This window comes from Aythya marila, assembly GCF_965140915.1.
Source record: "Aythya marila genome assembly, chromosome: 12".
NCBI lineage: Eukaryota > Metazoa > Chordata > Aves > Anseriformes > Anatidae > Aythya > Aythya marila.
In genome coordinates, this window is record NC_139053.1 from 9,069,325 (window position 1) to 9,093,176 (window position 23,852).

A 23,852-nucleotide genomic window follows, 5' to 3' on the forward strand; every position below is an offset into this window, starting at 1 on the left:
CTTCCTGCCCCCGCTCTCCTGGGGTGCCTTCCTCCCGTGCCAGCCTCATCCTCACCTCGTCACCCTGCCCTTTGCCCCCTTCCCTTTGCACCCTCCCCTGCCTCCTCCCCGCGCCTCCATCTTATGGGGGGGGGCGGGGGCTGCACCCTTGGGCTCCAGCACCCCATAAGGGCCCCCCCCTTCCCCAGCACCCCAATTTTGGGGCAGGGAGGGCTCCGTGCTTCACCCCGGGGGGGCTGCGGGCTCCAGCCTCGGTTTGGGACCCCCCCCCGAGCCCCCACTTGGGGGTCCCTTTCCCCGGGGGTCTCCCAGCACCGTGCCGAGGGGGGAACCGCCCCCGGGGTGCCCCCACGGGGGTCCCAAGGACCCGGTGCCCCCCCCGGGCTGCTCGGGGAAGCGGGGCCGGGCCGGGGGGGGGGCAGCTCCCGGCAGCCGCCGCCGCCCTGACTCGGTGCCAGGGGAATCCCGGCGGCTCCGGCAGCGCCGCCCCGCTCCCAGCGCCGGGGGGGGGCTCCGGGAGAACCGGGGGGGATCTGTGCCGGTCCCCCCCATCGCCCCGATCCCTCCCGTTACCGGATTTAGGGGATCGGGGGGGGGTCCGGCGCGGGTCCTCCCGGATTTTGGGCAACCCCAGGGGCTCCGGGGAGGCGGGGAAGGGGGTGCCGGGCTCCGGGGGCTCCGTGCGCCCCCCGCGCCCCCCGCGCACGGTGCCCGGTGCCCGGTGCCGGTCCCGGTGCCGGCCCCGCCCGCTGCCGGCCCCGCCGCCGCCCCCCCGACCGCCTCCCGGGGAGCCCGGCACGGCCCCGCCGCCACCGGGAGGGACCGGGACGGGGACCGGGACCGGCACCGGGACAGGGACAGGGACAGGCACCGGCACCGGCACCGGCACCGGCACCGGCACCGGCAGCGCCAGGTGGGCACCGGGGCGCACCGGGGGGCACCGGGGGGGTAGGAGGGGGGCTCGCGTGGGGTGTGTGGGGTGGGAGAGGGGGATTTGGGGATATAGGGGGTGTGGGGGGGACACCGCGTGGGGACATGGGGGGGGCACTGCGTGGGGTCAGGGCTCGGGGACAGGGCGTGGGAACGGGACGTGGGGACATCCTGTGGGGTCAGGGCGTGGGGACAGCGCGTGGGGTTAGGGCACGGGGACAAAGTGTGGGGACAGGGCAAGGGGACAGGGAGTGGGGACACCACGTGGGGATACGGGGCACAGGGACATCGTGTCGGGGTATGGTGTGGGGACACCGTGTGGGGTCAGGGCATGGGGACACTTTGAGGGGGTATGGCATGGGGATGGGGCATGGGGACACCACACAGGGGTGTGGGGACAGGACGGGGGGACATCGTGTGGGTGCATGGCATGGGGACACTTTGTGGGGACAGGGCACAGTGGCAGGGCTTGGGGACACCATGTGGGGATATGGCATGGGGACACCGTGTGGGGACAGGGTGTGGGGACAGCGCGCGGGGGCACAGAAAGGGGACGCACTCTGGGGACAGGGCATGGGGCCATCATGTCAGGACACAGCGTGGGAATAGGGCACGGGGACACCACGAGGGAGCATGGCCTGGGCTCCACGTGGGGACCTGGCATGGGACACTGAGCGGGGACACGGCGCAGTCCCCATATGGGGACACGTGGGCACGGGGCCACCGCGTGGGGACGCAGCAGGGGGGGCATTGCACGGGGACACAGCGAGCCTGACCCCCTCCACCCCCATGGCAGGTGGCAGCCGTCGGGGGGCCACCACCGAGCGCCGTCCCCTGTCCCCCATCCCCTGTCCCGTGTCCCCTGTCCCCCGCGCCCCCCGGCCATGCAGGCTGCGCCGCCGCCCGCCCCCGCCGTCACCATGCACCAGGGCTACGCGGCCGTGCTGTGTGAGTACGGGCGTCACCGGGGTGTCCCCTCGGGGTGTCCCCACGGGGTGTCCCCACGGGGTGTCCCCTCGGGGTGTCACCGTGCTGGGGGGAGGCTGACGCGGTGCCCGCAGGTGTCCTGGCCGTGCTGAGGCTGGAGGCCGCCGCGCTGGGCGAGTGCGAGCTGGCGCGGCTACTGCAGGACCAGCTGGGCTACGAGAAGCGCCTGCAGTACACGGTACCCGGCCTCCCGGCCTCCCCGCACGCCTCGGGGGGGGGCAGCCTCCGTTTTGGGGGTGCCCGGAGGCCCGGCCTCCTCCCCGCCAGCCCCTTGTGCTCTTTTCCCCGCGCCCTCCATCCCACCCCGGTAGAAGCACTACTTCCCCGTCGGGTACACGCTGCGGGTGCAGTACGAGGAGGTGCTGAGGCCGGCCAACATCACCCGGCTGGTGAGGATGGGGCCGGGACGGGATGGGGATGAGGGCAGGGTGGGGGCGGCGGTGGTGGTGGGATGGGGGTTGGGGTTTTGGGGTTGGTGGGTTGGGGTTTGGTGGTTTGGGGCTTGGTCGTTGGGATTTTGGGGTTGGTGGTTGGGGGTTGGTAGTTGGGGTTTGGTGTTTTGGGGTTTGGTGGGTTGGGGTTTGGTGTTTTGGGGTTTGGTGGGTTGGGGTTTTGGGGTTGGTGGTTTGGGGTTTGGTTCTTTTGGGGTTGGTGGGTTGGGGTTCAATGGTTAGGGTTTGGTGGTTTGGGGTTGGTGGGTTGGGGTTCAGTGGTTGGGGGTTTGGTGGTTTTTGTGGTTTTGATGGTTTGGGGGTTGGGGTTTGGTGGTTTGGGGTATTGGGGTTGGTGGGTTGGGGTTCGTAGCTGGGGTTTGGTGTTTTGGGGTTTGGTGGTTGGGGTTTTGGGGTTGGTGGGTTGGGGTTCGTAGTTGGGGTTTGGTGTTTTGGGGTTTGGTGGGTTGGGGTTTGGTGTTTTGGGGTTTGGTGTTTTGGGGTTTGGTGGGTTGGGGTTTTGGGGTTGGTGGTTTGGGGTTTGGTTCTTTTGGGGTTGGTGGGTTGGGGTTCAGTGGTCGGGGGTTTGGTGGTTTTTGTGGTTTTGATGGTTTGGGGGTTGGGGTTTGGTGGTTGGGCTTTGGGGTTTGGAGGTTTGGGGTTGGTGGTTGGGATATTGGGGTTGATGGTTGGGATTTAGGGGTTTGGTGTTTTGGGGTTTGGTGTTTTGGGGTTTGGTGGTTGAGGTTTTGGGGTCAGTGGTTGGGATTTGGTGGGTTGGGGTTTAGTGGGTTGGGTTTTGGGGTTGGTGGTTGGGGTTTGGTAGTTGGGGGTTGGGGTTTGGTGGTTTGGGGTTTGGAGGTTTGGGGTTTTGATGTTATGGGGGTTGATGTTTTGGTGTTTTGGTGCTTGGTGTTTTGGTGCTTTGGTGGCGGGGAGGCCGCAGCCTCACCCCCCTGACCTCCCCCCGTCCCGCAGCGCGCCGGGGCGGCCTCGGAGGCCTCTCTGCGCTACCTCTGGTTCCACGTCAGCGCGCAGGCCGTGCAGCGGCTCCGCGAGGTGCTCCCGGAGCAGCACCCGTCGTGGCCCTACGCCCGCGACCTGGGCCGGCTGCTGGACGCGCTGGGCCGGGAGCACTACGGGCAGTACCGGCAGGTGGGGAGGGGAAGGGTCAGCGCCACCCCGGGGAGGGGAGGGGAGGGAGGGCCGGGGGAGGGCCAAACATCTGGCATTGGTGGTTCAGTGGTAGAATTCTCGCCTGCCACGCGGGAGGCCCGGGTTCGATTCCCGGCCAATGCAAAAATTCCCCTTTTTTTGTTGTTTATTTTTTTGGGGTCAGTGAGGTGTTAACTCTGAAGCCTACTGACGGCCTCCCTGCCCTCCTGCCCCATGGTGGTGGGATGGGGAGCTGCTGCTGGTGGTGGTAGGGGATGTAGGGTGGGAGGTGAGCATTGGGTCTGCCCCACTGCTGCCCCCCTGCCCCACTGCTGCCCCCAAGCCCTGGGACCAAAGGGGTGGGTGCTATGGGGTGCCCCACATCTGGCATTGGTGGTTCAGTGGTAGAATTCTCGCCTGCCACGCGGGAGGCCCGGGTTCGATTCCCGGCCAATGCAGAGATTTCCCCAAATTTTTTGCCCCCCAATTCCCTAGTGGGGTGACCCTGGTGCTGTTCCCTGTGGGATTTCCCCCCCCCAGCACCACCACCACCTCCCCCTGCACCCCACAGCTGTGGGTTTGCGCCCCCTCAGGGTGGCACCACCACGGTCCCCAGCCAGGTGGCATCTGGGGGGGTGTCCCTGTCCCCATTTTGGGGTGCCCCACACCCAGCACTGGTGGCTGTGTGGGACGGGTCTCAGCTTTTTATAGGGCTGGGCTGTGCCTTGTGGGGCAGGCCTTTGGCAGGCGGTGCTGCCCCAGCCATGTCTCGGTGCTGTGGGGTGCCCAATTTAGGGGGGGAATGGGGATGGGCAGAGCTCACACGTGGGGCAGGGCCGTGGGCGAGCACCGTGGGGTGCCCCACATCTGGCATTGGTGGTTCAGTGGTAGAATTCTCGCCTGCCACGCGGGAGGCCCGGGTTCGATTCCCGGCCAATGCAGAAATCCTAAAATTTTTGTCTCCTATATTCCTGGGCGGGGAGAACCCAGGAGCCCATCGCTGCTCCCCCGCACCCCACAACTGCAGATGTGCAGCCCTTTGGGGCGCCCCATGGGGAAAGCATGAGATTTGCTATCCCATATGGCCACGGTGTTAACTCTGAAGCCTACTGACGGCCTCCCTGCCCTTCCCCGCCGCAGGAGGCCTGTGTCCAACTCCCGGCCGACGCAGCCCCCTCCCTACACCCTTCCCCACCTCCCCCAGACCCCTTTTCACCCCAAAATCGTTCTGTGTCCCCCCAGAGTGACGTGGCGGCGGCGGTGGCCGAGCTGGTGCAGCGGCTGCACAGCGGCGAGCGGCGCCCCAAGGCCGTGCGCCCCAAGGCGCTGCTGGACAACTGCCTGCGGGTGCTGCGGATGCTCTTCCAGGTTCCCTGTGAGTGGGGAAAGAGGGGGCCGGGGGGGGGTCCTGGGTGCTACCCCCATCACTGACCCCCGGACCCTCCACCCAGGTCGGTGGGGAGCCACGGAGAGCGGCGGCGAGGCGGGGAGCAGGCGAGGAGGAGGAGGAGGAGGAGGGTGAAGGGCGTGCCGGGGGGGCTCTTCGGGCATTTCGTGTTCTTTTTTATTTTTCTAGTCTGATTTTTTTTATTCTTTTATACTCTTTATTTTTTATTCCTTCTTTATTTTTTATTTTCTTTTTTTTTTTTCTTCTTCTTTTTTATTTTTTTCTTTTCTTTCTTTTCTTTTATTTTCTTTTTTCTTTCTTTTCTTTTGTTTTCTTTTTTCTTTATTTTTATTTTTCAATTTCCTTAGTTTGCATTTTATTTTTATTTTAAAATTTCTTTTAGCTCTTTAAAAAATTCCCCCGTTTTTCCACATTTTCCTCCCGTCCCGGTCTCCGTTAACCACTTGGCGGCGCCCAGCACCGAGCCCGGGCCCCGATTTGGATGGGGGGGGGGCCGAGGCCGAAGGGCGGAGCCGCCGCTCCTCTGCCTCTGGGGGTGGATTTAGGGGGGGGACCGGAGCTGCCCTATGGACATCGCGCCCCAGGGACCTCCCACCCCATAGACATCCACCCCTTGGACGTCCCTCCCCTTGGACATCCTGCCCCTATGGACGTCCCCCTCCATTGGCATGCTGCCCCATGGACCTTCTGCCCCATAGACATCCCTCCCCACCATATGGACACCCCCCCACACCCCATGGACAGCCCACCCCATGGGCATCCTGCCCCATGGCCATCCCGTCCCATCAACCTCCCGCCCCCATGGATGTCCCTCCCCATAAACATCCCACCCCATGGACCTCCCGCCCCATAGACATCCCTCCCCATAGACATCCTACACTATAGATGCCCCTCCCCATAGACATCCCACCCTATGGACCTCCTGTCCTATAGCCATCCCTCCCTATGGACCTCCTGCCCCATAGACATCCCACCCTATGGCACTCCCTCCCCATGGACCTCCCACCCCATAGCCATCCTGCTCCACAGATGTCCCCTCCATAAACTTCCTTGCCCCATTGCCATCCCTCCCCATTGACGTCCTCCCCCACCAAAACATCCCACCCCATACCCATCCCTCCCTTATGGACCTCCCACCCCATAGGTGTCCCTCCCCATAGACACCCTACCCTATGGCCCTACCTACCACCCAATGGACATCCCTTCTTCTGGATGTCCTGCCCCATAAACCTCCCACCCCATAGACCTCCCACCCCATAAACCTCCCACCCCATAAACCTCCCACCCCATAAACCTCCCTCCCCAGCTCCCAGCCCTTCCAGCTATGGGGCCAGGTGGCACAGGACCTCCTTACGGCACGGTCCCAGTGTGGCCGTGGCCATTTATTGCTCTCCAGCCCCGGGGCCGGGGGGCTGCCCCCTCACCACGGCAGCCTCTGCCCCCGCCAGTCCCAGAAGGTGCCGTTGCTGGAGGCCGAGAGGCCGGCGAGGACGCGCAGGACGCCCTGGGTGCTCTCCTCCATCGTCACCGGGCCCTGCGGGGACAAGGACAGCGGCGCTGAGCCCCCCCGTGCTCACCCAGAAGAGGGCCTGAAGCTCGGCGTCTCATTTTTTTTTTTTTTGGAAAAAAATCCATTTTTGGATGCGCAATAAAACGTTTCCATGAGGCCATGGGGCCAGGGAGAGGCCCCCGGCCTCTCCAGCCTTTTTTTGGGGCAGGATGACCCCAGCTCGGGGTGGCGATGCCCCCACGGCTGCTTGAGGGGCTGGTGGAGCACGGGGCTGGGGTGCCCTCTGCTGACACACGGCCCCGCTGGAGATGGGAAAGTAATGCAGGAAATGGGAAAATAATACAGGAAATGAGGAAATAATGTGAGAAATGGGGAAATAACGAGCGGTTCAAAGGAGAACCCGGGACTGTCCCCTTGCTGCGGTGGCGCGGAGCATGTGGGACCCGGGTGGGGAGGGAGGGCTGTGGGGTGAGATATCCACAGGGGCTGTATCTGTGGGGTGTGATATCTGTGGGGCACTGTGGCTGTGGGGTATGAGAGCCATGGGGTGTTAAGTCTATGGGACACGATATCCATGGGACACGATATCCATGGGACACGATATCCATGGGGTGCGATATCCATGGGGTGTGATATCCATGGGGTGCGATATCCATGGGGTGGGATAGTCACAGGGCATGACACCTATGGGTCTCTATGTCCATGGGGTGTGATGCACATGGGGCACTATACCCACGGGGTGCTCTATCCACAGGGTGCTGTATTCACGGGGTGCTATGCCCATGGGGTGTTGTTTCCATGTGGCACGATGTCTCTGGGGCACTATATCCATGGGGTGCTATAGCCAAGGCACACGATGTCTATATGGCACTACATCCATGGGGCATGCCATCCTTGGAGTGCTACATCCATGGGATATGCGATCTATGGGGCACTATGTCCATGGGATGCTATGATACCCATGGGGCGCTACGTCTATGGGGCCTGGTACCCATGCTGTCTCTCTGCCCCATGATGTCTCTCTGTCCCTGCCCCCATCCCTCACCGCCTCACGCCCCGGCGCTGCCTCCACGTATCCGGGGTCGATGGCCACGCAGAGGATCCCGCTGTCGCCGTACTGCAGCGCCTGGCACTTGGTCAGCATGTTGAGCGCCGCCTGCGGGGACAGCGGTGGGTGAGGACCCTATGGGGGGGTGTTGGGGTCACCCCGCACCCCTCCCTGGGCCCGTACCTTGCTGCAGCGGTAGGAGACGTCCTGAGCGTCCCCCCAGGCCGCCGCCACCCCGATGGAGCCCATGGCGCTGGAGACGTTGACCACGGCCGCCCGGCTGCAGCTCAGCCCCTGCCCGCGCCCGGCTTCCGCCGCCTCCTGCAGCAGGGGCAGGAAGGCCTGGGGAGGGCACGGAGTCACCCTCAGGCCTCCACCCTATAATTTTGGGGTCGGGCGGCTTCCCTCCAAGCCCTACCTGCGTGACCTGCAGGGGCCCGACGGTGTTGGTGGCGTAGAGCAGGGCCATGTTCTCGGCCGTCTCGGTCTGCAGCGTGCTGCGGCGCCGCGCGCCCGCGTTGTTGATCAGGAGGCCGAGGCCGGCCCCGTGCAGCTCCTCCTGCACCCGGCCCACCGCCGCCCCGATGCTGCCCGCGTCTGTCACGTCTGAGGGGGGACAGCGCAGGGACACCCACGGGGACACCACAAGGACCTCATGGGGACACCCACGGGGGTACCAACGGGGAAGCCACGGGGAAGCCATAGGGACAAGTCCACAAGGACATCCATGGGGACGGCCATGGGGATGTCATGGGGACATGGGACACCCACAGGGGGTCAACACCACAAGGACACCGTTAGGGAAACCCATAGGGACAACTCCACGTGGACACCCACTGGGATACCCACAGGGATATCCATGGGGACACCACCACAAGGACACCCCCGGGGAACCCATAGGGACAATTCCATAAGGACACTCATGGGGACACCCAGGGGACACCCATGGGGACAGCACCACAAGGACACCCTTAGGGAAACCCATAGGGACAATTCCACAGGGACACCCCCAGGGACATGCTGGTGGCCCTGGGGGTTGCCCCAAATCAGCTCCCGGGCACTGAGCAGCCCCGGTTGGGGGGGACAGGATTTTGGGGGACAGGGCTTTGGAGTGCTGGCACCTACCGAGGGGCAGGACCACGAGGTTGGGGGTGCCCAGAGCCAGCTCGTTGAGGGCCTGAGGGAGGAATGGGGCTGAGGGGGCGGCACCAGGAGCCCCACGGAGGAAGGTGTGGGGCAAGCGGTGCCTGCAGCTGCGCCCTGCAACCACCACCACCATCCCCACCACCTCCTCCACCACCACCATCCTCAAGACCACCACCACCTCCACCATCCCCACCACCACCTCCACCATCCCCACCATCCCCAGCACCTCCTCCATGCCTCCCACCCCCCGTCACGGTGACCCCCCCCCCATGTCCCCACCTTCCCGTCGGGGTCGGTGCAGGCGGCGAAGAGGCGCCGCGGTGGGCTCGGCAGCTCCAGGAAACGTTTGACCAGCCCCAGCCCCACGCCACCGTCACAGCCGGTCACCAGCACGTGCTGGGCTCCGGGCCCCTCCATTGCCTCCCTCCTGCCCCACAGCTGCCCCACGGCTGCCCCACAGCACCGCTGTCACCACCACGCGTCCGCCCCCAAACCCTTGGGAAACGGCCCCGTAATTGTCGGGGTGGTGCCGGGGACGCCCTGGGAGGGGTGGGGAGGGAGCAGCAGCGTCACCCCACGTGGGGAGGGCCCCCACAGCACCCCAAAATTTTTTTGGGGGGGAGAGACAGGGTCCCCCCCCGGTTCCAACGGAGGCGCAGACAGGGCTAATTACAGTACAACCTTTATTAATACTGGAATCTTCACAGTGCATTCGTTACTCGTAGCAGTGACTATTTAAATCAAGGGCTCGGGGTGGGGGGGTGGGGGATAGGGGACGTTACCACCAAAAAAAAAATAAAATAAAATAAAATTAAAAATTAAAAAAAAAAAAAAAAAGAGGGGAGAAAAGAAAGAAACGTGGCCGAGGGGGCGGGGGGAAGCGGAGGCGGGAGCACGGGGGGAAATAAATTAAAAAAAAAGAAAGTAAAGGAGCGGGTTAACAACAGCACCAGAAAAGTTACTTCAGTCGAAAGACAATTTTTTTTTTTCTCTTTTCCAAGGAATTTTTGCTCTCTGTACAAAATGAGAAGGACTCCCCCCCCCCCCGCCCCCAACCCCGGACGTTTGTCACTTGTCATCAGCGCGTGGGGGTCACGACGGGGGGGCCGGGGCCGGGCGGTGGCTACGAGGTTACTCCTAGGCGGGGGCGAGCTATGTACAGGGGGGGCTGGGGCCAGGCTGCGCTGCCCCGGGGCTGGCGTCGCCCCCCGAGGGATGGGGAGGGGGACGGGGATGGGGACGGATGGGTCCTGCGCTGGGGAGGGACTGGGGGGGGAAAGGGTGAAAGGGAGAGGAGGAGGAAGGGCAGGGGGAGGGAGGGAGAAGTTGGGAGAGGAAGAGGAGGGAGCAGGGAGCAGAATGGGCTGAGGAAGGGGGAGATGGGGAGATGGAGACGGGTAGATTGGAAGGCAGATGGGGAGATGGAGAAGGAGGTGGGGAGGGAGATGGAAGAAGAGATGGGGAGGGAGATGGGAAGATGGGAAGGGAGATGGAGGGGGAGATGGGGAGATAGGGAGGAGGGGAGATGGAGAGAAATGGAGAGAGATGGAGAGATGGAGGGGGAGATGGGGAAGAAGATGGAGAGATGGAGAGATGGCAAGAAATGGGAGATGGAGAGGGAGATGGAGGGAGATGGAGCAAGAGATGGGGAGGGAGATGGAGGGGGACATGGGGAGGGAGAAAGGGAGATGGAGGGCAACGTGGGGAGATGGGGAGGGAGATGGGCGGGGAGATGGAGCAGGAACAGGAGAGCGCAAGACACGGGCGCGAGACGGGAGCGCACTACGGAATTAATGAAAGGAACCCAAAAACGTGAGGAAGGGAAGAAAAACGAGGCGGGGAAGGGACCAACGCAGGCGGTGACCAGCGTGGTGAGGACAGGGCTGGGGGAAGGGGAGGGGGCGCCATGCCCTGCTGCGGCCGGGGGTCCCCGCGCCCCCCCTTGGGGCTCCCATCCCCACGCTCCCCGCCGTGTGCCGCCGCTGCCGCCGCGTCCCCGCGGGCACCATCACGATATCCGCGGGGCCGACCTGTCGTTGGTGACGGTCCTGCGCAGGCGCACGCCGCGCCGGATGGCCACCAGCATGTCTTCGGCCGGGGGGTCCATGGCGGGCGCGGGGGGCGGCGCGGGGGTCTCCTCCAGCGCGGTGGGGAAGGGGAACTGCCCCTCGCCCAGGGCGCGGGCGCCGGCCACCAGCTCGCCGATCTTCTCCACCAGGCTGTGCCGGTTGGCGGCCAGCTGCCGGTCCTCCTCATCCTCCTCCTCATCCTCCTCCTCCTCGGCGGCGCCGGTGCCACGCGGCGCCGCGCCGGGGTAGACGGGGATCTCGGCCGCGCCGCCGCCGCCCCATGCCGTGTTGGGGAGGCTCAAGCGCTTGGGCGAGGCTTTGGCAAAATCCACGGGGCCGGGCGAGGCGTCCTCGGCGTAGAACACGCACTCCTCGCTGCCCACCCGCGTGGGGCCGGCGTAGGCGGGCGAGTCGGGCACCGTGGGGGTCTTGACGGGGACGATGGGCGGGCGGATGGGGATGGGGCCGGCGTTGGAGAGCGTGCGGCGCACCGAGGGCTTGGTGGAGGGCGTGCGGCGGATGGTGGCCACCCCCGGTGTGGTGCCGGCCGGCAGGCTGGTGCCGCTGGGCAGCCCGGCGGTGGAGGCGGGGCGCTTGGTCTGGATCATGCGCCGGTAGTTCTGGGCGATGTTGCTGTTGCGCGGGATGGTGGAGGACTTGTCGAAGTCGCTCTGGGGCTCGCACTCCACGTCGCCGTTCACCGAGTAGCAGTCGTAGTCGGAGCCTGCGGGGACCGAGCCGGGGTCACGGGAGGCCCCCGGGCACCTCCGTGTGCCGAGCCACCAACGCGACGCTTCGTGGCCGCACAACGCCACGGCCATCGTGGCACAACGGCCACCACCGGTGCTATCAGCTGTAACTTTGGTGGCCAACTTGGCCCCAAAAAACACCCAAAGGGCCACAGTCCCCTTGCTTTGCGCTCCCACCACTATGTGCCATGGCACCATATGCACCGATGGGTGCGACCACCACCTCCATGCGCCCTTCCCACCCCCAGCCCCAAATCCACGAGCTGCAATGAGGTGGCCCCCTCCTCCCCACCCCGTGCTGGTGCAGGGCCAAAGGAATCGGGGCCAGGCTCGTGCCCTCTTGCAAAACAAGAGCGAAGCCTCGCAACGGGAGCGACGCAACCGGGTGGGACCTCGGTGCCCACGCTGGGTGGGGAAGGCAGCGCCTCCTGCTCCACCCTGCCGCCAGCCCAGCGCCTCTCACGCAACACCAGGGGTGCAAACCCAGCCTCAATGCCCCCTCCCCAAAGCCCGGGGATGCTACAAGGCGCCCTCCACCCCACGGGTACCTTGGGAGGGGATGGTGTCCTCGGAGCAGGACGGGGTGGTGGTCTGCGTGCTGTAGCCGCTGGAGTACTGCAGCGAGTCCCGGCTGCTCTTCTGGTGCTCCAGGCTCAGCCCCCGTGTCAACACCATGGCCAGGTCGCTGGCGGCGGGGGACACCTCCTCGCCGTGCTGTGGGGGCGAGGCAGCTCCGTCAGCCCCCCCAAGGAGCCCCCAAAACCACCCCAAGAGCCCAGCACCGCCGCGCTCACCCCCCGGTACCTTGGCGGCGATGGTGGCCGGCGACATTCGGGGTCTGGGGGCGTCCTCGGCGCCCATGCCCGGGTAGGCGCCGGTGGCTGAGCCCACCTCGGCCTCCCGCAGGTGCTCCACGCGGTCCTTGCGCCGCTGCAGGGTGCTGACGGCGGGCTGGTCGTAGGGGCTGGCCTTGGACCAATCCTGCAAGCACCGAGGCACGGGGTGGGCACGGGGCTCGGGCACCGCGGGAAGGAGGGGAAGAGGAGGAGGAGGAGGAGGGCGGTGAAGGCTTCACCCTGGGGGCCGTGTGGGAGGGAGGACTCACCGAGGTGGGGGAGCTGCACTCGCTGACCGACTGGCACGTCTCTGAGGCCTCCGAGGACGCCGAGCTGGAGGACTTCTGCCGTGCCCCGGGTCCAGGAGCAGCAGCGAGCGCAGGGGGGCAGAGAGCGCACCCGGTGAGCTGGTGCCGTGCCCACCGCACCCGCTCCCACCCCGTGAGGTCCAGAGGGCCCTGGGGCATCCTCGGTACCCAGGATGGGGAAAACATTTATCTGGGGACTGTACCAAGGGGCTCCCCAAAACCTTGGGGTGATTAGGACATGGGGAGGGGGCACAGCATCCCCCACGTTCACCTCCCAAGTGTGCACCAGGGAACTGCGCCCATTTGACAGATGGGAAAACCGAGGCTGGGGAGCTCCATTTCCCCCTCTCCCCCTCCTCCGCCTCTCCCCGTACCTGGCTGGTGATGTCCGAGGGCATCGGGGAGGGCGGCTTGGAGTAGGCGGCCTCCTGCTGCGAGATGAAGCCGGAGTCGTGCGAGGAGACGCTGGAGAGCCGCGTGCCCGCGCTGGCCGGCTGGGCCAGGCTGCGGTAGCGATAGGTGGAGGAGGGCGAGCACGTCTGAGCCCCCCCGGACCACGGGAGGCCACCCTTGGCACTGCTGACACTGCTGGGGGGGGCGCGCCGGGGGGCGAGGGGAGCGGGGAGGGCAGAGGAAGGAGAGGAGAGCTTGAGAACAAGGCTTGGCACGCCAGTCCCTTGGGGGTGGGGGTCCCGGGACCAGTCCCTCTGCGTTACTGGGCACCAGTTGGGGACCCCGTGGGCTACCATAAGTCCCCAGGGTGAAGGACGCACCTGCACATGCTGGATTTGCGGGAGCTGGAGCTGCTGGGCGAGGACGGGGGGGTCTGGTAGGACCAGCTGTAGTCGGAGCCCTTCAGGTCCTTGATCACCTGCGGCAAGGAGCGTGTTGGAGCCCCCCCAGGGCAGCGTTTTTCCCCCCATCCCACCCCGTGTCCCCCCCCCCCCCGCTGACCTGCTCGCTGGCGGGGGGCAGCTTGTGGGGCTCGGCGGTGAGCACGGCCAGGTCGTCGATGATGCCCTGCAGGTGGGTGATCTCCCCCAGCATGGTGAGCTCCCCGTTCTGTGCCGGGCCAGGGGAGGGGGCCATCAGCACCTGACGGTGGTGGCGGACCCCCAAAATAACCCCCCCCACCACCCCCCCAGCTCCCCAAAGGCTCACCACCACGGGCTGCAGGAAGGCGATGAAGGTGCAGAAGCGGCCCCGCTCCTCGATGAGCGCCCGGCGCACCGCCTGCTTCTCCGTCTCCTCCAGCAGCAGGTACATGTCGTTGACGTCCTGCAGCGCCGTGTCCAGCTGGGGCTGCAGGTCCCCCTTCCCTGCCGGGGGGACACCGGGAGGGGGACATCAGGCATGGCTGTGTCATGGGCTGGGGGCCCTGACCCGTCCCCTGGGGAGGGTGAGCCACCGAGGGGTGCGGATGGATGGGGACGTGGCCACCCAAATGGGGACACTGCTGGACGGATGGGGACATGGCCATCTGGATGGGGACATGGCCACCCAAATGGGGACGTGGCCATCCAAATGGGGACATGGCCACCCAAATGGGGACACTGCTGGCTGGATGGGGACATGGCCATCTGGATGGGGACATGGCCACCCAAATGGGGACATGGCCATCCAAATGGGGACGTGGCCATCCAAATGGGGACATCACCACCCAGATAGGGACATGGTCACCCAAATGGGGACGTGGCCATCCAAATGGGGACATGGCCATCCAAATGGGGACATCACTGGCTGGATGGGGACATCACCATACAAAGGGGGACATTGATGTCCAAAGGGGGACATTGCTGGCCGGGTGGGGACATGGCCATCTGGATGGGGACATGGCCACCCAAATGGGGACAAGGCCACCCCAGTGGGGACATCACTGGCTGGATGGGGACATTACCACCCAAAGGGGGACATGGCCATCCAAATGGGGACATTGCTGGCTGAATGGGGACAAGGCCACCCCAATGGGGACATGGCCGTCCGGATGGGGACATGGCTGCCCAAATGGGGACACTGTCATCCAAAGGGGGACATCGCCATCTGGGTAGGGACATGGCCATCCACGCGGGAATGTGGCCACCCAAATGTGGACATGGCCGGCTGGATGGGGACATGGCCATCCAGTTGGGGACATTGCTGGCTGGATGGGGACATGGCTGTCCATATGGGGACATTGTCGTCCATATGGGGACATTGTCATCCAAATGGGGACATCACTGGCTGGATGGGGACATCGCCATCTGGATGGGGACATGGCCATCCGAAGGGGGTCATCGCTGTCCAGATGGGGACATCACCACCCAAATGGGGACACTGCCACCCAAATGGGGACATCACTGGCTGGATGGGGACATTGCCATCCCCAAGGATGGTGGTGATGGGGGGGGGGCAGTGAGCAGGGCAGAGCGCGGATGGACAGACAGACAGACGGACAGACAGACAAAGCCCCAGCAAAAGGGAAGAGCCGGGGGGTGTGGGGGGGAAGCAGGGATGGGGGGGGGGACACGGGGGTGACATCTTTAGGGGGGGGTGTCCTTGGCTTTCGCCCAAGGGGGGGGAGGACACAGATAAGGAAGAGCAGAGGTGGGTCGGGGGGGGGGGGGGCAGCGGTTCACTTACCCAGCAGCTCTGTGGGGAGGACGCGGAGGGGAGGAGGAGAGGGAAGGAGACAGAGAGAGAGAGAGAGAGAGAGAGCTGTGAAACGCCGGCCGGCCCCCCCCGTGCCCCCCCACCCCGCTGCGACCCCCCCGCTACCTTTGCGAGCCTTCTTCTGCAGCTTGAGCGTGTCCGAGGACTTCTTCTTGATCTCGTGGCGGGCCCGCTTGTACTCTGCGGGCACAGGGGTGGGGTGGGACCGAGCATCCCCCCCCCCACACCCCAAAAAGCAGCCCCCCCCCCCTTAAAAACAACCCCACACACCTTTGGCGTGGTCCTTGTCCAGCTGGTTGGCAGCTTTCTTCCAGTCCTCGATCCTGTCCTGCAGGGGGGTGATCAGGCTCTCCATCAGGGCGCTGCAGCGGGGGCGCGAAAGGAGAAAAGGAGAGGTGGGAACGGGGCCGAGACCACCCCCCTGTGGGGTCTGGGGGGGGGGAAAAAAAAATCCCCGGGGGGGTTCCCGGCTCGCCACCGGGGCACCTACTTGGTGAACTGCCGGAGCTTGGCCTCGATGCTGCGGTGCCGCATGCACATGCGGGTGAGCGCGGAGCCGATGTCCCGCGTGGCCCCTGGGGATGGGGGGGGGCAGAGAGGGGCTCACTCAGAGCCGGGGGCAACCAGCGGGGTCTGGGGGCTTCCCCCTCCGCTCATCGATAGCCCCCGAGGGGCTCCGTGAGCGGCACATTTTGGGGGCTTTGCCAAGGGGCCGCCCCCGTTTGGCAGGCAGAGCGATGTTCACTCTGAAGCCTAATGATGGCCACGGGGGGGCAGCGCCGGCCGAAATCCCTGCCCGCGGGCCGGGCAGCGGGGTGCTGCCTCCACGCACCCCAAAAAAAAACGGGTGAAGCCTCTGAAACCAGCTCTGGTCCCGCAGTGGGGTCTGCAGGGACACCCCACAGCCCCCTCCTCCCCATCCGCCCCCGGCCACCTCCACCCGGGCGCCTGCAGCATCCCCCGAGCCCCTCGGCGCCCTAATCCCGCTGCTGGGGGCTGGGAGACAAATCTGATTGTGGCTCAAGCCTTCCTCCTCCTCCTCCTCCTCCTCCTCCTCCTCCTCCTCCTCCTCGCCAGCAGCTCCAGATGGCCGGGGTGCCGCCGGCACCATCTGCTTGGCAGCCCAGCGGCGCCTGCGCGGGGGCAGCCCCAGCCCGGGGGGGGGGGACACACACGGCGCCGTGACCCCCCCCCGTGCCAGCAAATCCCCCCCCGTGTCACCCCCCAGCTCCTACCTCGGGTGTTGGTGGCCATGTCGGCCACTTTCTGGAAGGCATCCAGGAAGGCGACCGCGGCCAGCACCGTGGTCCTGGGGGGGGGGACAGGGACACCGGTGTCACCCCGCGGGTGGGGTGGGGACGGATCTGGCACCACCCCAACCCCGGCACCCCCCTGCTGAGCACTCACCTGAGCTGGGAGTGCAGCTTGGTGGCCTTGGAGTTGAAGTCCTCCCAGATGGGGTAGGAGCTCTGCAAGGGGGGAGGCGGCCGTCAGACCCCGCACCTCGGGCACAGCCCCCCCACAGCCTCCCCCTGGGGGGCGCGGGCAGCTCGGGGACGGGCTGGTGGCCAGTACAGGCTGAGCGCTCGCCCCGTCCTCCACCACCCTTTTTCCCTGCCCTCCACACCCTAAAATTTCCCCCTTCCAGCCTTGGACTTTGGAGACCTCATCGCAGGGCCGGGAGGTGAGGCTCAAAGGGACAGGGACAGGGCGCAGGGGCCATCCCGGTGCCATCCCAGTAAAACCAGTCCCAGCGCGAGGCCGTCCCAGTGCCAGGGGGTGTCTTGAGGTCAGTCCCAGCGAGGCCGATCCCGGTGCGAGGCCATCGTGGAGCCACCATCGCGGTGAGGCCGGTCCCGGTGCCGTTAATCCCGGTGCCACCTCGGCGAGGCAAGTCCTGGTGCCAACCCGGTGTCACCGTCCCAGTGCCGTGTGTCCCAGCAAAGTCATCCCGGCGAGGCCATCCCGGCGAGGCTGTCACGGCGAGGCCATCCCGGCGAGGCCATCCCATGGCAGTTCCAAGCCTTGTGAAGTCCCTGGAGGTGGCCGTCGGTGCCCTGGTGGCACTTCTGCCCCGTTTGGGGACAGGGCTTGTGCGGAGCGGGGACAGCGCCGGGTTTGGAGCCCTCGGGAGCCTCCCTTTCCTCGCGGGTCCATCCGGCACGGTCGCAGGGTGCCCCTTGGTGCGTGACATCCATCGGGCCACAGCCACGTCCCCGAGCCACCTCCGTGCCCCGGCCACCGGGGACGGAGCCGTGGGGCTGGTGTCACCGTCCCCATCCCTCTGGGGCACCGGGTGGGAGGAGGACGCGGATGAGGCCAGCAGGGACAAGGACAACGGGGACAAGGACATGCCAAGGTCACCTGGGGACGCCGTGCACAACGGGGGAGCCCCCACGGACAAACCCACCGGCACCGAGACCACCACGGGGCTGCGCTGCCCTCCTGCCTCGAGCCACCAAAGGGGGGGACAAAAAGCCACCGGCGAGCCCCCAAAGCCACCCAAACCAGGTCCCTCCGCCCCAGTGTCACCGCCACAGGTCCCCGCCGTGCCGGGCACATCACCGCGCTCCACACTGGCACCGATTCTGTCCCCTGGTCCCGCCGGTGCCCCGGGACACCCACGTGGTGACACCGGCACCGGTGGGGACGCTGCGCCCGGGGGGCCTCCGGTGCGCAGCAGGAGCGCAGCCGAAGCTGCAGCAGGGTTTTTTTTCGGTTTTCTGCCCTTTTTTTGGTTATTTTTTTTTTAGCCTCCAGTCAATATCATGGAAACGGAGCCAGCCTGGCCCGCCGGTGCCCAGCAGCAGGGTGAGGGGCTCCTGCCCCCTCCCCAGCGCTGTCCCCATGGGGTTGAGTCCCCACTGCCACTGGCACCGGGATGGTGGCTCGGGGCCACCGAGGGAACGGGGAAACTGAGGCAGGGGCTGCCCAGGAAGGGGGTGAAAGACATCGGGGTGGTGAAGAGGGGGGAGCCCCAAACCCAGCCCCAAGCTTTTGGGGCACGGGAATTTCGGAGGCCGTGGCCAGCTCGGCCTCCCCGTCCTCCCCCGGCACCGCAGCCCCCGGGGGCTTTGGGGTCACCCCGCCACCCGTCCCCGTGCGCCATGGGGATTTTCTCACTGGGGGGCTTCCCCCCCAAAAAATCCCCCGTTCCCAGCCCCGTGGGGACACGGTTGGCCCCCGAAGGGGTTAACCTCCTCCTCGGCGAGGCTTTTATTTTTTTATCCCCCCTCCCCTGCCTTGGCAATGACAGCATTGTCTGGCCGGGGCTGCAGCAGGGAGCGGGAGGAAGAGGAGGAGGAGGAGGAAGGAGGCAGCTCTCTGCCCCCCGGAGCGCCCAGGGGCAGCAGCCCCAGCGCTGGGGCCGGGCAGCGAGAAATTCCGTCCCCCCCCTCAAAAAAAAAAAAAAAATTAAAAAAATCCCCATTTTGTTTAAATCGAGCCAAAAAAAAATATATAATAATAAAAATAGAGAAATAAAGCTTTTTTTTTTTTTTTTTTTGGGGGGGGGGGGCACCCAGCCTTGCTCCCGGGGGAGGGGGAAACCCGGGCACACAAAGGTGTCCCCCCCCCCAAAATCGGTGCCAAGCAGGGGGGGACCCGGAGGGGGTCCGGGGTGGGGGATCAGAGGGAGGGGGGGGGGCTCCGGTGGCAACCCCGGGGTGGAGCGGGGACCCCCCCGGTGGGGATAAGGGGCTCGGGGGGGGGATGGGGTGGGGGGGGGCCCTACCTTCATGTCGTTAATGATGGCTTGGAAGAGCCCCCCGAGGGCTCCGCACTCCTTCTCCGCCGTCTCCATCGCGGCGGGCGCTGCGGCTGCCCGGGGCGGGGGGCGCCGCCGGGGGGGGGCGCGGGGGGGGCCAGGCTCGGGATTGGGATCGGGATGAGGCCAAAAAGGTTTTTTTTTTTTTTTTTTTCTGGGGGGGGTTTAAAGGCAGGGGGGGGCTGCGACGGCGGCGGGGCCGGGCCGGGGCTGGCGGCGGGGGGGCGCGCAGGGCATCGCCCCCCCCCCCCGGGCTGTGCGGGGGCCCGGCAGCCCCCCTTGGAGGCGGTGGAGGAACGGGGACAGGGAATGGGATCGGGAATGGGACCGGCACCGGGAATGGGACCGGGAATGGGGCCGGGGAGCGGAGCGCGGAGCCCCCGGGGCGGCGGCGGGGAGCGGGGCGGAGCGGGGCGGGCTCCGGAGCGGCACATGCGCCGCCCGCCCCCCCCCCTCGGGGGAGGGTTATGGGGGGGTTTATGGGGTTTTTGGGGTTGGAGGGGGTTGGGGGGAGGAGAGGGGATCCTCGGGGAGGCGTGGGGTTAAAGGGGTGGGGGGAGAGGTCAGCGCTGGGGGGTGGGGGGGGGATATTGGGGACCCCCCCCCCCAACCGGGGGTGGCCTCTCCAAGGGGTGGGGGAGGCTCTGGGGGTGTGGGGGGTGGGGGGGGAAAGGGGTTTTGGGGGGTGTTGGGGATTGGGGGGTGAGCGGTGGTTTTGGGAAAAGGGGGAGCCAAGGGATGCTCGGGGCTGGGGGGGCTCCCCGAGGGTCTGCCCCACCCGGGGGTCCCACGCCTGGGTGCGCCGCAGGGATCCCCGGGGGGCTCCGTGGCTGCTTTTAGGGTCCTGAGGTTGGGATGTGTGGGAAACCCGCAGGGAGACCCTGCCCCGGGGGTCTGGGGGGGGGGTGACAGCACCATGCTGCACCCCGAGGGGTGCTGGGGGGGCTGAGCCTGGTTTGGGACCACCAGCAGGGCACAGAGGGGGCTGCTGCCCCTATATCCCCTATCCAGCCATGAAAACAGCCCCAATTTCCTGGTGGCCATGTCCTGGTGGCCGTGTCCCGGTGTCACCACGCTGCTCGGGCCACCACTGGTCACCAACCACCCATAAGGACCAGCTCAGAGCCCCGTGCTCCATTTGGGATTTCTACCCCAAACCCCGACCCCACTGGGTCTGGCAGCGGTGGGGAACAGGCAGCGGGGCCCCCAATGTCCCCTCCGTGCCCCAAGAGGTGGCCGGGGGGCTTGGGGAGGCACGGCCGGCCCGTCCTGCGGGGCTGGCTGTTAAAATTAACCCGCCACCAGCGGGTTTGGGAAGCCCTTTCCCGGGAATGCCAGGAATGTCTTGATCCCGTCCAAAGCAGCCTCGGTGCGGGGCTGCCGGGGAGGGGGGGGGGGAACCCGCTGCCAGAGCCCAGCTCTGCTGTAAACAGGCCGGGGGCCATAAAAACCCTCCACATTCCTCCAGCCCCCTTCCCGGGATCAGGTGAGGGCCCGAAACGCACCGGGATGGGGTCAGGGGCGCAGCCGTGCCCCCCAAAAAGCAGCCCCCCCCCCTAAACCCCGGTGCGCGGCGGCCCCTCGGCGCTGCTGGCCGGGGCGCAGCGGCTGCTCGGGGCCAGGAAAATGCCTGTCACCGCGCTGCGGTTTCATGACCACGGCCTGGAAGAATTTCGGCTGCTTTTTCCCCTTCTCGGGGAGAGGAGCAGGAGGAAAAGCCCCGATGTGCCTGCCAGGGAGGGGAGCAGCCCCGGGGCCAGCGTGGCAGGGCCAGAGCGGGGTCCTCCGGGCTAGCGAGAGCCAGGGTTGGGAGGTTTGGGGCTCCTCTTTGGGATGGATGTGTATGGGGAGTTTAGGATGCAAATGGGGAGCCCCAGGTGTGGATGGGGAGCCCTGGATGGGGATAGGGAGCCTCAGATTTGTATGGGGAACCCCAAATCCAGATGGGGAGCCTCAGATGTGGATGGAGAACCCCAGATGTGAATGGAGAGCTCCAGATGTGGATGGGGAACCCCAGCTGCGGATGGGAACCCCCAGATCTGGATGGGGAGCCCTGGATGCAGAGCCCCAGACGGGGATGGGGAAACCCGTATGTGGATGCGGAGTCCCCGTATGTGGACGGGGAACCCCAGATGTGGATGAGAAACCCCATATGCGGATGGAGAACCCCAGACGTGGATGGGGAAACCTGGATGTGAATGGAGAGCCCCACGTGTGGATGGTGAACCCCGGGTGCAGATGGGGAACCCCAGATGCAGATGGAGAACCCCATATGGGGATGGAGAGCCCCAGATACGGAGAGAGACCCCCAAATGTGGATACGGGGAGCCCCAGCAGCAGGCACACCACGGCGGCCGTGCCAGGAAGGTCAGGACAGGGCTGCTCTGCGTCGCTCTCTTTATTTCGTCGCGGGGAGCTCGCGATAGGAAGGAGGAAGGGATGCGGGGGGCACAGAGCGAGGGGGGCTCTGCCGCACCCGCGCCCGGCACGGGGTTAAGGCTGCGCTGCCGGCCGTGCCCGGGGCTGGGGGGCTGCGGGGGTCCCGGGGCCGTGGCAGCCTGCGGGTGGGTGCCCGTGCTCGTTTTCCCGGCGGGGAGGACCCCGTTTGCTCCCTCCTTCCCTGCCCCGTGCGTTTCATCCCCTCCGGTCCCTCTGGCAGGAGGCCGTGCTCTCAGCTGACGGTCACGGGGAAGGCATTAGCGAAGCGGAGGGGAGTTTGCTCGCCCTGCTGCAGGAGAAAGAAATCAGCGCCTTCCCCGCGGCCTCTCCTCCTCCCGGCCACGCCGGGCACGGCCTGGGGGTCCCACCGCATGTAGGCGGCACGGAAGGGGGAAAATCCAGCCCCGCGCCCATCTCCCTCTGCCCTGAAAACCACCGGGTGCTGGGGACCCGCTGTCCCCGTGCCCTTTTTCCCTTAGCCCCAAGCGCTGCAACCGTGCCCACGGGCGGCCGCGCGGGGCTGCTCAGAGGACGCCGCGCCGCTCCAGCTGCTCCGCGCGCCCGGCTCGCTGGTGCCGAGCCTCCAGGTGCTTGTGCTGCACCTTGTCGAAGTGCTGCAGCAGCTCCGTGTAGTCGATGTTGGGGGCCGCCGACCTCTTGGAGCCCGCGCTCGCCCTGCTGCCGTCCCTGCGGGGAGGAAGGAGAGGGTGAGGGCAGGGCACGCCGCGACGCGCGCCCCGGTGCCGAGCCGAGGGGCTGGCACCTTGCCGAGCCCCGCCGAGTCCTCGTGCCCTCCTGCGGAGGCTGGGAGAGGCCAGGACACAAGGGAGGCCACCAGGCACGTCTGGTGCCCAAGGTGGAGGTCCCGGCCTCGCCAAGGCAGTGCCTCAGTTTCCCTGCCTGGATTTACGGAAACCCAAATAAATATCTGCGTGCGGGGACGGCCGCGGGGTGGGACCAGGCCCCCTCGTGCCCGGCACGCCGCCGCCTCCCCATCGTGGCACGGCTTCCCCGGGGAGGGGGCAGCCCGGGCTCGCGGTTATGAAAGCAGCCTCCGGTGTTTGAAGGAATGTAGGTCAGCGTTAATCAGATGCTCAGGCTGTCTGACAGCTCCGATCGCTCCGAAAACCCGGCTGCCACGGCCGAGGGAAGAGAGAGAGGGGGGAAAAAAAAAAAAAAAAGAAAAAAAAAAAAAAAAAGAGCCCCCCCTTCCCTGCCCCTCCAATTAAAATCGGGGCTGCGGGCTCCAGCTCCAGCTCGGTGGCGCAGGGCGGATAAAAGCCAGCCCAGGGGATGAGTTAAAAGCGAAGGAGTGGAGCCGGTGGGGGTCTGGCTCAGAAAACGGCGCATCTCGGGAGCATTTCTCTCCTTTTTTTTTTTTTTTTCCGGGGTTTTGCAAAGGAAGGCAGAGCTTTCATCGTGCGCCATCGCCGGCGAGCGGCCGGCCCTGCTCGTTAGCCGGGGCTTGATGAGTAAAATCCCCCCCCAGCAGCGGCCAGCCACGGCAAAAGGAGCCGGGCGGGAGGCTGCAGCCCCTGGGGAGGGCTCGGGGCTGTCCTTAGTGCATGTCACCGCGGAGGGGACACAAAAGTGGCTGCCAAAAAGCCCCCGGTGAGGATGGCCACCCCCGCCGGCGAGGTGTCACCGTCCTTTTGGGTGCCTGGACGGACAGACGGACAGCCAGCGGCACGGCCGTGGTGGGGACGCTTTCCCAGGCGCCGCCGGGAGCTGCCTTCCCTCTCCGTCAAAACCTCCTCCATGGCTCTGCTGGTTTCCATAGCGACCCCACAAGTGAAATTTTCCATCCCGGATGCCAAATGCCTGCGGATGAGGCGCAGCCCTCCCAGGGTTACCAAATATAGACAAAAAAACCCCGAGCCAGAGCTCCCGGCCACGGGGCAAGGAGCAGCCGCGGCCACCGAGGAGCCGCGGGGCAGGGGCAGAGCGGGGTCCTGGCACGGGGCGTCCCCATCCCCATCCCATCCCCATCCCAATCCCAGTCCCAATCCCATCCCCGTCCTGTCCCCATCCCAATCCCATCCCTGTCCCTGTCCCCATCCCATCCCTGGCACCTACGCGCTCTGCATGAGCTCGGGGTTGGGCACGCACTGCAGCCGGTGGGAGAGGAGCTGGAAGGCGCTGCTCTGGGGCAGCAGCATCAGCAGGCCGTACAGCGCCTTGATCAAGTAGGGGTTGTTCTTCACGTCCAGCAGCTGCAGGCGGAGATCTGCAAGCGGAGAGGAAGAGGATGGAGAGGCGGGAGGGGAGGAAGGAGCTTCGCTTCCAGCCCTGACACCCCCAGGTTCCTCCCGGCCCCGTAGGAAGCCCCCGGCATCGCACCGTGCCTGCTGCGCTTCCCCTTCCCCGTGCACCCCACGTGTGTTGGCAGCCTCCAGCCGGGCTCGTTTGAGCCCGAGGAGC

General features: G+C 66.1%; 4 protein-coding genes across 5 annotated transcripts in view; 1 reads left to right on the forward strand and 3 right to left on the reverse strand.

Moving 5' to 3' along the window:
* Window positions 1–206: 206 nt before the first annotated feature.
* IL34 (interleukin 34) lies at window positions 207–6,210 on the forward strand. The gene is made up of 7 exons (XM_082769737.1): window positions 207–913; window positions 1,727–1,878; window positions 1,992–2,095; window positions 2,229–2,306; window positions 3,327–3,503; window positions 4,746–4,878; window positions 4,955–6,210. The coding sequence occupies exons 2-7, from the start codon at window positions 1,815–1,817 to the stop codon at window positions 5,023–5,025; spliced, it is 627 nt and encodes a 208-aa protein (XP_082625863.1). The 5' UTR covers window positions 207–913; window positions 1,727–1,814; the 3' UTR covers window positions 5,026–6,210.
* A 117-nt stretch (window positions 6,211–6,327) lies between these two features.
* LOC309882786 (C-signal-like) lies at window positions 6,328–9,284 on the reverse strand. The gene is made up of 6 exons (XM_082770195.1): window positions 8,895–9,284; window positions 8,595–8,646; window positions 7,888–8,075; window positions 7,653–7,811; window positions 7,373–7,577; window positions 6,328–6,483 (listed from the first exon to the last, which is right to left on the reverse strand). Exons 1-6 carry the CDS (start codon window positions 9,030–9,032, stop codon window positions 6,332–6,334), a joined length of 894 nt encoding a protein of 297 aa, XP_082626321.1. The 5' UTR covers window positions 9,033–9,284; the 3' UTR covers window positions 6,328–6,331.
* A 6-nt stretch (window positions 9,285–9,290) lies between these two features.
* On the reverse strand, window positions 9,291–19,361 carry MTSS2 (MTSS I-BAR domain containing 2). 2 transcript variants are annotated; one of them, XM_082769736.1, is made up of 14 exons: window positions 18,960–19,361; window positions 16,634–16,695; window positions 16,462–16,535; window positions 15,717–15,801; window positions 15,497–15,588; window positions 15,332–15,406; window positions 13,739–13,896; window positions 13,532–13,639; window positions 13,351–13,448; window positions 12,952–13,162; window positions 12,539–12,613; window positions 12,238–12,414; window positions 11,982–12,147; window positions 9,291–11,408 (listed from the first exon to the last, which is right to left on the reverse strand). In XM_082769736.1, the coding sequence occupies exons 1-14, from the start codon at window positions 19,026–19,028 to the stop codon at window positions 10,624–10,626; spliced, it is 2,235 nt and encodes a 744-aa protein (XP_082625862.1). In that variant the 5' UTR covers window positions 19,029–19,361; the 3' UTR covers window positions 9,291–10,623. The 2 variants fall into 2 exon arrangements, with proteins under 2 accessions (XP_082625862.1, XP_082625861.1); XM_082769735.1 differs by having other exon boundaries at window positions 12,952–13,165.
* A 1,866-nt stretch (window positions 19,362–21,227) lies between these two features.
* The window catches only part of VAC14 (VAC14 component of PIKFYVE complex), a 45,893-nt gene continuing 43,268 nt past the window's right edge, over window positions 21,228–23,852 (reverse strand). Inside the window, exons 18-19 of the mRNA XM_082769699.1 lie at window positions 23,508–23,658; window positions 21,228–22,118 (exon numbers count right to left, since the gene is read on the reverse strand). Coding sequence (XP_082625825.1) covers window positions 21,956–22,118; window positions 23,508–23,658 — 314 coding nt within the window. The 3' untranslated portion in view covers window positions 21,228–21,955. The remainder of the gene's footprint in view (window positions 22,119–23,507; window positions 23,659–23,852) is intronic.